Source organism: Pelmatolapia mariae, linkage group LG8 (assembly GCF_036321145.2).
Source record: "Pelmatolapia mariae isolate MD_Pm_ZW linkage group LG8, Pm_UMD_F_2, whole genome shotgun sequence".
NCBI classification, from domain to species: Eukaryota; Metazoa; Chordata; class Actinopteri; order Cichliformes; family Cichlidae; genus Pelmatolapia; species Pelmatolapia mariae.
In genome coordinates, this window is record NC_086234.1 from 22067677 (window position 1) to 22081747 (window position 14071).

General features: G+C 41.1%; 1 protein-coding gene across 1 annotated transcript in view; it reads left to right on the top strand.

Annotated features, from left to right (window-relative positions):
- Positions 1 to 978: 978 nt before the first annotated feature.
- The window catches only part of si:dkey-191m6.4 (rho GTPase-activating protein 22), a 35248-nt gene continuing 22155 nt past the window's right edge, over positions 979 to 14071 (top strand). Inside the window, exons 1-2 of the mRNA XM_063482134.1 lie at positions 979 to 1064; positions 11710 to 11909. Coding sequence (XP_063338204.1) covers positions 1022 to 1064; positions 11710 to 11909 — 243 coding nt within the window. The 5' untranslated portion in view covers positions 979 to 1021. The remainder of the gene's footprint in view (positions 1065 to 11709; positions 11910 to 14071) is intronic.

A 14071-nucleotide genomic window follows, 5' to 3' on the forward strand; every position in this document is an offset into this window, starting at 1 on the left:
AAATAGCCTCAGATCCTATAAAAGCCTATACAAGTTTACAAAATAGACTAAAATTTTACTGATGAAAGCCAGAAGTACTAAAATGAACAAAAAACAACTAGCTTTGAATTTTCCTTCCGAAGGGCCACACTCCTACTCACTTTCCTGAGTCAATTACAGGCTGTCGCACCTCAAGGAGACAGGACGTTGTCTTTTAGAAGGGGATCTGTATTTTTTTTCTTCCCCTGGTCTTTCTGAATAGTGCCACTGGTATGCCTGGAAGGTGCAATTACAGCCTAGTGCATGAACTGGGAATTTCTTACACCCGATTTTGAACCGGAGGCTGTATCATTCTTAGAAAGCCAACGCTGGCAAAGATAAAAATGGATTGCCAGATCACAGGCTATAGAGGAATTTAAAAACAGGAACTGGGGTGAGAGAGGAAGGAAGTGAGCAGATCAAATATTGGTACAGCAAGGAGGAGAGATGAGTGAGAGAGAAAGCAGGAGATGGGTGAGGGGAAATGAGTAATTAAGGGTGGGAGGCGGAGACGAGCTGCAGAGCTCTGCTGCTTAATTAGTGGCAGAAGGAGGAGACACCTGCCAGATGAGCACTCCTCCTCTTCCTCCCTTTTACAAACAGACAGATCTTGACGTAAAAAAAAAAGTAATCACAGTGGAAAATAAGAGCACTTAAAATCAGCCATCTAATAGCCAGTCAGACCCCTTTTTTGGAGGAGATCCTCCTCATGTACCACAGGCGGATGTACCACTATGAATAATGTAAAAGGAAGGGGTGGAGGACACTGGGCGTGAGGCAGGCATGGGGAAAAAACAGGGGTAGTTCCTCCCCCTCCTTCTCTTCACCACCCCTCTTCTCTTTCCATTCTCCTCCCCTCCCCGTGTTCACCCAGCCCCCTAGCTGCCGGCTGCACTGCAGAAGGTCAGTGGGAGAAGGAGAGGAGAGAAAGGCAGAGGGACACGCAGGGGTGGGGTGCGTGGATGTACAGGAACATGCCGACAGGAGAGCGTGCGGACGAGCGATGACAGCCATGCTGAGCCCAAAGATCAGACAGACCAGGAGAGGTAGGTTCACTATCTCTGCCTTCACATGGACGGAGATACATCACGTCACATCTCACAGGGACTGTGGTGAGAGTTTTAGATGATGGATTAGTAGATGCACTAACTCCTTATGACACTGCATCGCACTTTTACTATAAAAAACAATTGCTCCTATACTTATGGTTTTCTAATACCCATGGAGAAGCACTTTTTCTCCCCTCCATCTGTTTGGCTCACATTTCTGAATGAAACAGGCGATCTGCCCACACAGGGAACCTCTCGCGTACATTAGCATTTTACTACAGCTGGTCGATGCCGTCGGTGTGAATTCTATTAGGAGGAGTGAGCAGCATCTCTAGTTTCATCACTGCAGCGCTAGGCACTATCGGGCTGCCGTCAGCTGCCGCTGAAGCTGCAGCCGTGTGGCATGTGTGTGTGTGTCTTTGTGGATGGATACATTAATATGTGTGTGAGAGTGTGTGTCTGTCTCCCATTTCTTTTTTGGCACCAATAGAAAACTACAATTATCTAACTGGATCTGATAAGATGACATGAATAGTTCCCAGGAATGGCAGAGCGATGTTTAAATCCTCTGCTAGAGTGGCACAGAACTGGTTGCAAAGTCAGTTAAATCTGTAGTCTGACCTAAACGAGGGGTTTTATAGACAAAATCCCTCTTTTCCTAGCATAAAGGTCAAAAATGCATTTTTATGAATCAAGGAAGGTAGTCTAGGGAAGAATATTTCGTATAATCTAAGGAGCTGACACTACCTCACATCCTCGCTGCACATCTGAGACAGTGAAAATGAAAGAGATTATAGCGACTGTGTGAGCCCCGCGTGGGAAACATTCTCTGCATACCGTCTGTAAATTAGTGCTTCACTGCTGACAGCATCACATTTGTTGCATGGAGTATCGCACAGACGCATATCACAAGTTGAGCTAAGGTCACAGTAGGTCTTGAAGGGACGGGGAACCAACCAGTGTGGTGGCGACGCTGTGGATGATTAGGCTGCTTGTACTGGTAAGTCGAAGAAGACACCCATAATATAAATTAACGGTGTGTCACGCATGTATTGATCTTTACTGGCTCCTGAATTCATGACAGCAGAAGGTCAAGCTATGTAAACCATAGCCTGTATGTAAAAGATGGCTGTGAAGTCACCCATTGCTTTGTGATTTCTGTTTTTCTGAACATTTCAGCTGGCACTGTTTTGTTTTTTGGACGGCAGGTTAGAGATGGGGATTACCGTACGCTCAATTCATTACAGCACTGTTTTAACTTCTTACTTATTTTAACTGAATAAGATGTCCTTATCGTGTCAACTTTAAGTCTTAATATAACATAAACTAATTGCATTATATTAAAAAAAATAACCTTTTCTCTTGCACAATGGACACAAAGAAAGGAAAAGTCAAAGACAACTTTATTGTCAGTTCTAAAATATGTGGAATGTGGCATACACAATTGAAATGTCATTTCCGTCTGATCAAAAGTCTGCAGTAGACTGAATCAAAAATAAAACAGTTATAAGAATATGAGTTATACATGTGAAAAGAAATATTTAGTATCAAAGTATAAATATTAATTTCACAGGATAAAGTTGTGATAGGAAGGAGTTGGTGGCACAAGCTTGAATCCAGCTGGAATCTCTCCAGTCCACTCTATAAAGACCAAAGATGTTTTGGTGTGTCAGTCTACAGAACATGTCTATTTCTGTTGCTGGACATATTTATATGGGAGTCTATTGGGACTGACTCCACTTTTGGAGCCAACCTCAACTACCCATTTGAGGAAATTGCCATTTCCACATTGGCTTCATTTTTTAACCTCAGAGGTTGCAACTTGATGCGAACAACCATATGCTGTGGACAAGAAGTCTTGACAATGTCCCTGGTACAGTGTCCATTTTGGTTTTAGAGCTAATGGAGGTAGTTGCCCTTGTAATAAATTAGAGGGTAAATGACAGCATGTCACCCAGATCCTAGTGGGCCTTGTGTTTTTGCAGATATTGAAGACGTAACACTACGTTCAGCCTGGCTGTTGCACACTGCTCTTCAGATGCTTCTGCTTCTTATTTAGCAAACAGACAAACCGTATCAGATTTATCTTTCTATCAAGGAAGCAAATAAAGGTAAATTTCCATCATGTCTAAACTACAGACTTGATATTATTTACCTTTTAGCTTCTATCTAACTGTTGGCTTTTAGCAATAACTGTGTCAGCCACTAACACATTAAAACTGTAACAGGGTTGTGGTTACAATGGTTGGCAACAGAAATAGTAGCAGATTTAATTGCCCACATATCAGCTGCGTCTTTTTGATCTGTGTTACCATGGTTTTGTGATCAAAGTGCTCCAATGTAGCAACACCCTGACATAACGCCTGTCAAAGAAACATGAACGAACACCCTCACAACTACATGCTGTGAGCAAGACTGTGGAGGAAAAATTCACACACATAACGTACATGTAGAGACGATAACGCGCACCCACCAGTGCAGATCACGTCCACCCCACTGCAGTTTTAACATAACAGGCTGTATATTATTTGCAGCCCCCACCCAAGAAATGCTACCACACACACACACACACACATAACAGCTAACGCATTAATCAGCAGTGATAGGCTAACGTATTGATGCACCTGTAACTCCCTGTGCTGTTTTTTTCGCAAGCCATAAATCACTGGACAAAAACCAGGTTAATGAAATTGGATTCTTCCAACATGCCAATGTTTGTGCTTGCGTGCATGTGATTTAGCCATCAGTGTAGTGCTACCGAGCTACTCTGGAGCACTCGCCCGGCCATGCTAATGGATCCACTCCTCTCTGATGTGCATAACAGCCTTATATCAATTTCCTACTGGTGATAAATATACAGCTCCAAACTGTATAAAGTGACATCACAGGCAGCGTGCGCGTTCAGGCATGTGTGCGAGGCATCATGTGTCTTCATGTGTCAGACCACTTGTGCTTTGTTTTACGTTTGTTGACAACCATTTGTCCACGTTGTGGCATTAGTTCCATATGTGCCACTGCTGAGTCCAGGACAGGGCACTCCATCGCTGCTATTTTGAGGGCTGCATGAATTTCAGTCTCTGTGAGTTTGTCCATTTCTGTGGCTGAACAATCAGCATCACCGTTCTCATTTTTATACACGAGCAAACTGAATGAAGCTACATCCTCACATGGTTTTGCTTTGTGGAGTCCTCTGTCCTGTAAAGCCTTCTTTAAGGCTCAGTTCACACAAATTAGCAAACATATGCACTTGTCTACCATGTTTATACTGCGGCTTTATCTTACACATAATACAATGGTGAATAAAACATTTTAACAATGAGCAGTAGTCCTAAAAATTTCATCAATACTGGTGGAGTTATAAAAATCCACTGTTAACATGCCACTGTGAAGCAGTGAACATTATGTAAATTACTGGCCAAAGTAGGAATGTCATGATACCAGAAATTTAATAGTCAGTACAAATATCAGTCCTTTGTAAACATTTTAGCATGTAGAAAATAACTGATTTACAACGGCAGTGCTAACTGTCTCAATACACAAATACATAAATAATAATAAGTAGTAACGTGTATTTCAGGACAACAATGCAAAGTACTTCCTTACCTGATTCCTTAGCATGTAAGGATAGACTAAAATTCACAGAAGAGTTGCAGCTAGGGTTGCAAACTTCTTAACTATCACATAAGGGACACTCTGGTGTGCCAGAAACACAGTGCACAGCTAGCTGGGCATAGTGTAAATATGCACTGTATGTTCATATTCTTACAATAAAAATGCAGTAAAATGTTGGTATTCAGTTTAATCAATACCTCATCTAAAACAATAAATGACAGAAATCACATGAGCAAAAAAGAAAAATGATCAAACAAAATACTGTAAATACAGGCTTCAATTACCCAGTTTATTAAGCAGACCAAACGGCACCGTGTTTTTATGACTCACATATTACTCCTCACATCAGTTGTGACTGGACACAAGCACTCATCTGATATAATTGTGGTCAAATCAGATTTGGTATTTGTAAGAGTGCCAACTGTTGGTCAGAAAGTGACGTTGCAGGTAACAATCAATAAACGGGACATTTTAGTTAATATAAGGGATGCACCAGTTTTGCTCATTATACTGGATGTCCTGGCTAAAACGGGACAATTGGCAAACCTAACTGCAGCCTTGGGGCTGCCTGCGGTGCTAAATAAAATAAGTACTGTTTCCTTTTTTGATTGTTGGTATCGTTAAGTATCAGTCCTCATGACATTACTGAGCCAAAGCACTTGGAAAGGGGAAGGAGTTTCAGTAGTAGCATTACTAATATCCAGTGTTGGGTAAGTTACTTTAAATTAGTAACTTAGTTACATTACTAGTTACTTCTCTAAAAAAGTAACTCAGTTACTTCAAGTTACTCGTTACTTTCAAAGTAACTAGTTACTAGGGAAAGTAACTTTGGTTTTACTCAGAATTCTCTTGTTAATGTGTTGCTTCCGTAACTGGATACCCAGCAAGATTGCCAGTCTTCTAGCTTGCTTACTTGCCACAAGTGCACTGTGCCACCTACCAATAGAAAGGAAAAAATAATGTGCACATTTCCATGAGAGAAATCCCACGCCTGGACCGTTGTTGACCGCCACCATGATTCTAGCTTGCTTTTTACATCCAACACAAAAACTGCAGTCGTGGTGCTTTTGATTGTACTCAGAACTTGGAAATTCTGCCTTCTGAATAGGAAGATGTAGGTAACACCAGACTGCAGATGAGCTGCATACAGAGCTGGACTGGGACAAAAAATCGTCCCGGGCATTTTGACTAGAGACCGGCCCACCATTATAGGAAAAATCATAAAGCCTTTGAATGAAAATAAACACTGTTGTGACAGTGATGTACACTGTTCTGATGGTATATATGTATCAATCTATCAATTGTTTGTTGTAAGACTCAGATAATTATTTTTTTAAAAGCGAGACATTTTAAATGGGAATAATAAAGAAAAGTATTTCCTTGCTCCCCCCCTTTTCCTGTTAATGCCCTACCTGGCCCCCTGGCAAAACTTTGCTAGACCCGCCCCTGCACAGTTACCAGCTGTCAGCTACTTAGAAAAGGATCCTGGTGTTATTTGTCTCTCAGAAACAGCTCATAACTTCCCTTCAACTCATTCATGTCACTAAAAAGGTAAACCTGTTTCTACATCACCTGTTCAGCTCTGATGATTCAGTAAGGACATCTCCTGGTTTCATCTTCATGTTTCCCTCTCACCAGATAACCAAACTGATATCATGAGCAGCAGCTTTACAGCTGTGGCTCCAGCAAACATCAGCTGATACTAGAAATTAATATTAAATAAATTCTAACAACAGCTGATCAAGCTTAAACGTGCTGCTGTTGTTTAACGCGACATCCGCTGGTTTCCTCTTTCTGGCGCAAAGTGGGCGATAAATAAACAAGAGAGAAAAGCCGATCAGCTGATCATTGATCAGTTTCGTGATTGAAGTAGAAACGGGAGAGAATGAGAGAAGAAGAGGCAGCTGTGCAGCTCCAGCTTTGTGTCTTTTTCATTGTAGCTGAAGTCCGGGACAAACTGTGTTCCTTTTCACCTCAGTACGAAACGCGTAATATTTTCTCTGAATACAAGACGATTCTGTTTTTTAGGGGACGGTTGGCAACTCTAATAATTAACCGTATGAACAAAATAAAGTTCAACATCAGTAACATAGCACCCACCCAGCTGTATAGAAACTCCGTCATGCTAGCTAGCACGCAGTACGAAAATGTCAGCATACCGAAAATAAACTGCACCTAAACTTGGTTTATATCTGACTCCGATAGACTGCAGGTCATAAGTTCAGTTCACCTGACACGCGGACCGGCGGCCGCTTCGGGTCTCTCCTCTTGCCTCCCTTTTCCTTCATCCACCTGCTGGCCTCCACCACTTGCTAATGTTACTGAATCTGTGGAAGCTCCGCGATATCCACCACACGAAGTAACGAATAACGAGCCTATCTAAATCCCAGTAACGAGTAACGCGTTCCTGGTTTTGGCATAATAACTAGTTACCGTGCTCGTTACCACAATAATAACGTAGTTACTGTAACGCGTTACTTAATAACGCGTTAGTCCCAACACTGCTAATATCTAATAGTAATCATAGTAACCTCGTTTTATTTGACATGAACCAAAGGAAAGGTTCCACATCAGTTTGTAGCTGATGGCTGCTAGTGGACAATCCTGGCTTAAAAAAAACTTCTAATGTATTTACATCCCTGTACTTGTTTGACTTGAAGTCGCTAATGTTAGTTGCTAGTGCTAGAGGCTTGTTGACGTAGGAGCTACTCACTGGGCTAGTTGGTAAACTAATGTAGCTGCTGAGCTAAAAGCTAACACGACTATAATCTAAGAACATGCTAGAAGTAGTCAGTCACATTAGCTTTCCGTGTTTTAATTTTTAAGCTAGCTGACTTAGCTATCATTTAGTCAGCTTGTTTCTGGGGCTTTGAACGGTAAGTTTAGTCAAAAGACACATTTGTACAACCTATTGGTCTTGAAAAGCACAAAGCATACAGCTAATAAGCTACAACAGCTTTCTACATTTTAGACTCTTGACTATAACTCAGGGTTGTAGTGTACTGGACAGATAAATATAATTATTGGTTAATAGCACAAAAAATATGTTTTTTAAAGTGATCTACAGTATATGGCCTTTTTTTTTTTTTAACAATTTCCTTTTAACCAGCTTCAATGTTCATTATATTGTAACTGGATATGTAGCCAATCCATCAGGTATTCCTTGATATACATACAATTATTCCGTGACAGTGAAATAACATGATGCATTCTCTCAGTTACATAAGTTATCATCAGAGAAGTCATGATGGACAATAATGGGTATATTGTACTGCACAAAGTCATCCATTATGATGAGCCCTTGTAATTTGACTCAGCGCTTCCATAACCACACTGAATTGCAGTGATTGTGTATAAAGTGCACTTTTACAGCAAAATGGCCTTTTTTCCTTCATTGTAGTTGATAGTTGTAGAAGTGACCACAGACCAGCTCCACCCAAACCAAGGAACGTCTGAATCACTCTGAATAGAAGGTCCAAATTGGCACAGTGGGTAGTTGTGCTTGATACGCACACACACACACACACACACACACATGCACACACACACAAATCAAAAATCAGTTGTGAGTCAGGCGTGAATCATCGCCCTGCGTATGTTCCATTGAGTCCATGATCCAGGCAGCTCATGTGTTGAACAGTGGTCCTCTTTTATGGGAGCAGTGGCAGGTTGAGGAGCGATGGAAAGGCAAGAGGGACGGGATGTGGTGCGAAAAAGCAGAGGTGTTAAGAAGGACAGGGAAGGTGAGTGACACAACTGCAATACAACTGCAATTTGTTAGTTGTAGCGATGATCCCAGTCAGGGTAAGACTGATCTGTTTACACCGCTGATGCTGCACACATGAGACACTTCACCATGTCGAAATATCCAGCTGATCTGTGCAGGGGTTGTGCTATCACATTTGTGTAGTCAAGGCAACACTGGACAACCAAAACATCAAAGAATAGTGACAGCTAAGGAAAGCATAGCTTAGGATTCAAAAAACAAATTTAAGAAAACTAGAGATCTACAAAGTAAAATGATATAAGAGAGATTCAAGTTATGCTTCTTCTTCTGCTAAATATTAACTGGTTAGAGAAAAAGCCAGCTGCAGAAGAGTCTCTTGTTCAAAACAATAACAGATAACCCTATGCTTTGCAGTGCTTCAAATTGACTTCTCATGAAAAATGAAAATAATTTTACATGTAAAAGATTATATGCAGCCAATTAAAGTTTAGCTGTAATTCAAAAATTAGTTACCGTGCCAGTTTGATAACAAAACTGTCCTTTAAATGCATGTGCGCTGGGTGCTCACAGAGCAACAGCGCTTTGATTCAAAAGACGAGAAGAATTAGAGCGAGTCAAAGTACGAGAAATGGAGGGTGACGGGCAGAGGAGTGAAAATAAAGAGCCAGGGGAGATGGGAACTGTTAGCAGTGAAAAAGAAATAAAGCTAATCTAGAGGAGAGAGGTAAAACATAAAGAGAGGTGAGTCTGCTGGTATTAAAGCTTTTTAAAATATGTTCTAATTACTTTCAAATGATTCAAAATGAACTCAACAGCAGAATGTGGAGAAATAAAGACTGTGAAGAAATAAAGAGTCTGACCAAATGTCAAAGTTGTCTTGCATAATGTTGCAGAAATATTGACCCATAACAAGCAGCTAGTCCCAACCAGACCCTTGTAATCTGTCTTTGTAGCTTAAGAGGTGATAATGAGTCCATGGGTAGCACTGCCCACACTGCATATGATGAGCTCGTGTTATTAATGGCAGCCAAAGGAGACGGCTCTTTGCAAAAAAGGTATTCATTTTTATGTTTAACTAGCAACGCTGCCTCTATCCTGCTCAGTAAGTTGTGGGTCGGTACTGACAGACTGAATGCATCTGATTCCTTCTTTTGCAAGAGCAACTGTCTAAACAGAGATGTGGAAAAAGAGTGTTCCATGTATAAAATCATGAAATAAAGGAAAACGTCACTTCATATTAAAATGGAAAAAGGGAAAATGTTACTTAGTCAGTGGCTCTGGCTCTACTGAGCCCTCAGATTCACTCCCCATCCCTAAACTGGTTATCTTTCCTCATGAGTCATGTGTCAATGTGACCATATAAACAAATCCCAATTAGAGGCACTCTCCATGACTTCGTAAAATTTCCGTAGAGTCTTTTGAAAGAAAACCATCTAGAGCATCACGTGAATTCGTGCCAATCTTTAGTGTTTTGGAAAAAACTGAAGTCATAGGTGATTACAGTCGCCTGACCAGAAGGCTTACCTTACTTTACTCTACAATAGTGGAGTATACCACTACCAAAGCATTCTAGTAATGAGCTGCTCTCCCTTGTGGGTTGCTGTTAATAGACTGTATATTATTATCTTACATATTACACCTTTAAACATGCCCCGAGCAGCAGCCCAAACACTAGCACCACAATGCAGTACTCTGTATCTGCCGCCAGTGTTTTCCAACTATCTGCACAAACATTCAGAATAAAGGAGCAAGCTAACAATGAAAAGCTGGCTTAAACAAAAGGGGTAATATGACACCACTCTTTGTTGAAACCAGGGAACATGAATAATGCTTGGTCACTGGCAAAAAGGCTAAATGGCACAATCATAATGAAAGCCACACACTGAAGCAAATTTCAAACCATATTCAGCAAATTTGAAACTGAATCCAACCAAGTTAAAGTCACAGCTGCACTAGCAAATTATTCTTGCATAAACAACAGATTCAATAACAATGACAATATAAAACAAGTGGTGATCTGACAGAGAATTGCCTCTACACTGTAGTTACCCTCAGCTCAACACAATATTTTAGAGCACTGTAAGAATATTGTTTTCGTTTAGGCAGCATTTGTGTGCTCTCTAAAACAGGACAGCATTAGACACAGAGTGGAAAAAAGATACCACTTTAAGGAAATATATTACTGAATATATATTACTGATATATATTAAAGAGGTTTCCACAGCAAGCCTGGACCCAGTTTGCATAAAAAAATAGTGGGCCACACCACATCTGTCAGCATCAACAGGCTTTTCGGGGTGTCAAAACAGGCTGTGATGTGCAATAAAAATGATATGAGCCATGTTCGTTAAGCTCAATGTATAGGCTGAAGGTAAAGATGTAGGCCAATAAAAAAGAATAAAAATTGATTTTCTTCCCCTTCCATGCCTCAGTGCCATCGATTCCATGTATACGTGTGTGTGTGTGTGTGTGTGTCTGAGGTATGTGGGGGGGCAAAGAACACACACCAGCAGGGAGGATGTCAGCAGAATTGATTGCTCTAAATAATACATGATCATCAAATAGCCTTTCACTAGTTTGCCCCAGGTTTATTTATCTGTGCCAAACCTTTTTGTAAGTGTGTAAAAATAATGTATCCTTTAACGTCTGATGAAAACACACATCTCAGTGTAGAGTCACGCTCCTTTATGTCTACAGACGTTTTATTTAAATGTCAGTGCAATAACTACAAAAATGACATTATTTAACCGCTGATGTCATACTAGGAAAATCTGAGTACCTCGGTAGCTATAAAGCTGCCACACACTCCCTTTTAAAACCCATCTTTGACTTGAGCTCAGGTTACACACGTTTATTGAGGATCATTCAGTCAGCCAGTCAGTCCCATGTGGTCCTATTATCTGAGCTCAAAAGCCTCAGCTATTCTGCTGGGTTGTACCTCTGCACAATAAGTCTATTCCAAGGACCTCTGAAATTGAAGGGGGGGGTATCCCTGTCACCCGAGGCTATGCATGGTGTGTGTCTGTGTGGGTGTGTGTGTGTTTTTCCCCTTAGTTTTTGTGTCTGCTGCCTCTCTGCAGTCCCATTCCCTTTTATGTGGCGGTGTAGAAGCCTGGGGTAAAAGGCTGTCATGACTAAAGCCCCTGGTAGAGCACTATGTGCATTCAGGATAAAAAAAGAGGGACAGCATACACCTACTAGAAAGACAAATGGTAAATAAATCAAAACAAACAATATCCTTTGCTTTCAGCTGCTTGTGTATAAGCCTAAAAAATATGCTGTGTGTTGTGTATGTGTCATTAGCCAGGTCAAAGAGCATGGTGATGAGCGAGGTGTCGCGAGGATCGTGCCGCCCAGCCTCCCCGAGCCTCCACGAAGGGGCGCTGAAGGCGGGGTGGCTGAAGAAGCAGCGCAGCATCATGAAGAACTGGCAGCTGCGCTGGTTCGTGCTGCGCTCGGACCAGCTCTACTTCTACAAAGACGAGGAAGAAACCAAACCGCAGGTAATATTTCAGCCACGTTCACACACAACGGAAAACAGTCAGAGGGTGGCGAAATTAAAAGCTGGAGCACTGCTTTTTGGCCGGCGTGATTACATTTACATAATGAGGTGCAGCTTCCTTTTGGAGGACGGGACAGCTGAGTCATGCAGCTCAAACTTATGGAGTTTAATGTGCAGCTGAATACATGAGAAACCTTCATGTAAATGATTTGATCTGAAGCTTTTCAAATCTGCAGGTGATGTTCAGCAGTAACGATTGTTGATAAGACCTCACAGGTAATCTAAAGTCTGAGTGAGGGAAGGGGAAAAAACTAATTTAGGTCTTTCAAATCAAAGCATGAGTAGCTCACGTGGCAGAGCAGATTGCCCATTAATTAAAGAAACTCTTGTTGATCCCTAAGTACTCTGGAGCAAGCCCTGTTTTCCACTGACGTCATCTCTGTAAACGACTTTGTTCCCAAACATTTTTCTGTATCATTGGAACTGATTGCAGTTTTGCCAAACAGCACGTTGAGCCATTACTTCAAGAAAAATGTATCCTAATTTCCATCTGTGAGAAATCTGCTTGTTTTAAGTCACTCTACAGTTGAGCACTGGACTTAAACCCACCTTAAACATGCATTCATTCCATTTATTGGCTACTTGGGGGCAATAGAGAGGTCTATGAAGTAAACAGGCCTTGGCCAGAACTCATAGTTATGATATTCAGATGTTTTGTAATAAAATTCTCTCATAAAATGAGATAAGATACAATTCACTAGCTGGGCCCACATCCTCATTTTAGGTTTGACAGCATTTTAGTAGATAAAGGTGAATGGTTTGGATGTGAACTGAGCTGCGGTTTGGGGAAGGCCGCAAACCGTAGGCGGCTCCTGAGCCTAGCAGATCCCCATGTACTAAATAGAAGTGAAGAAGTTAAAGAATTGAAAAGGGGAGGGAGGATGGGGCGCGTAAACGAGAATTAACAGCTTGTAGAAGTGGGGGAACATACATAGATAAGATCTGGAAGGAGCATGTTTGGAGGCATGGTCCCGCTCGTGAAATTCAGATACTTTAGGTATGTTCCAGTTCATAGGCTGCGTCCTTCAGAGGCCGCACTTGAAGGCCGATTACGTCACAGCCAGGCGACGAAGGCTGTCCCAATTCGAAGGCTGCTCCAAATGCGGCCGACAAATGCGTCCTTCATTTCTCCGAATTTGAAGGATGGGTCGGGTGTATTCTTCATGGCCCAACCTATCCCATAATTCATAGCGCGGCCCAGCCAATTCCAGTTTCCAACAATGGTGGCAGCTACTTAGTTTTAATGTTACTCTTTCTTTTAAGATATTTTCAGGTGAGAATGTAGCTGTGTAAATTTCAAATAACTGCTCGATTTATGAAGACATCACATATTTGCAAAAGTGCTCCGACGTTTTTGGAGACGTCTGTTACCCACATATATGTGGGTAACATTATATGTGGCTCAGTATTTCATTTTCAGATTTTTAACATTTCTTTAGGGGTGGGAAAAATGCAACATATAACATATAACAACATATATCAATATCACTTCTTCTTGAGCACCTTATGCAGGTGCACTAGGCAGATACTGCCACCACAAATGATTACATTTGAATAAAGCAATAAATATGAAGCAATAAACTAACAGTAATAAATCAAAGACACACTGAAGATACGCAGAAAAAACATTTATCCCTAAAAGCTTGAACAATGACTAATAAAAGTGCAGAATGCATTAAAGGCACATTCTTAAAGCTTATATTTATCAAATATTATTATTTATATTTGCTAAACTCCTCATTTTTTTACATTTACATGCAAGTAAGTAACAAATTCCAATTCTGCCTCCTCATGGTTCTCATAGTTAAAAACATCAAGGCTTGGAGCTAATTATGTACAATGAGTGACCGCCACCAACAGTAATACTGCGTGTGCTTTATTGTTGTCAGATGAAAACACTCAGCTGTAATGATAACTCACCACACTCAGCAGACGTTTCAGTGCATTAGTACAAACAGCAGGGCAGTGTGTGACGCCTGTCTTCCTACTGCATTAGTACATCATTGTAAAATTGTCTACAAAGTAAACCTCCAATCAATCCCATTGTTTCTTTGTTGAACGCCATCTTCTGTGGCAAACAGCTGACTCACTTTTTCCCACTCT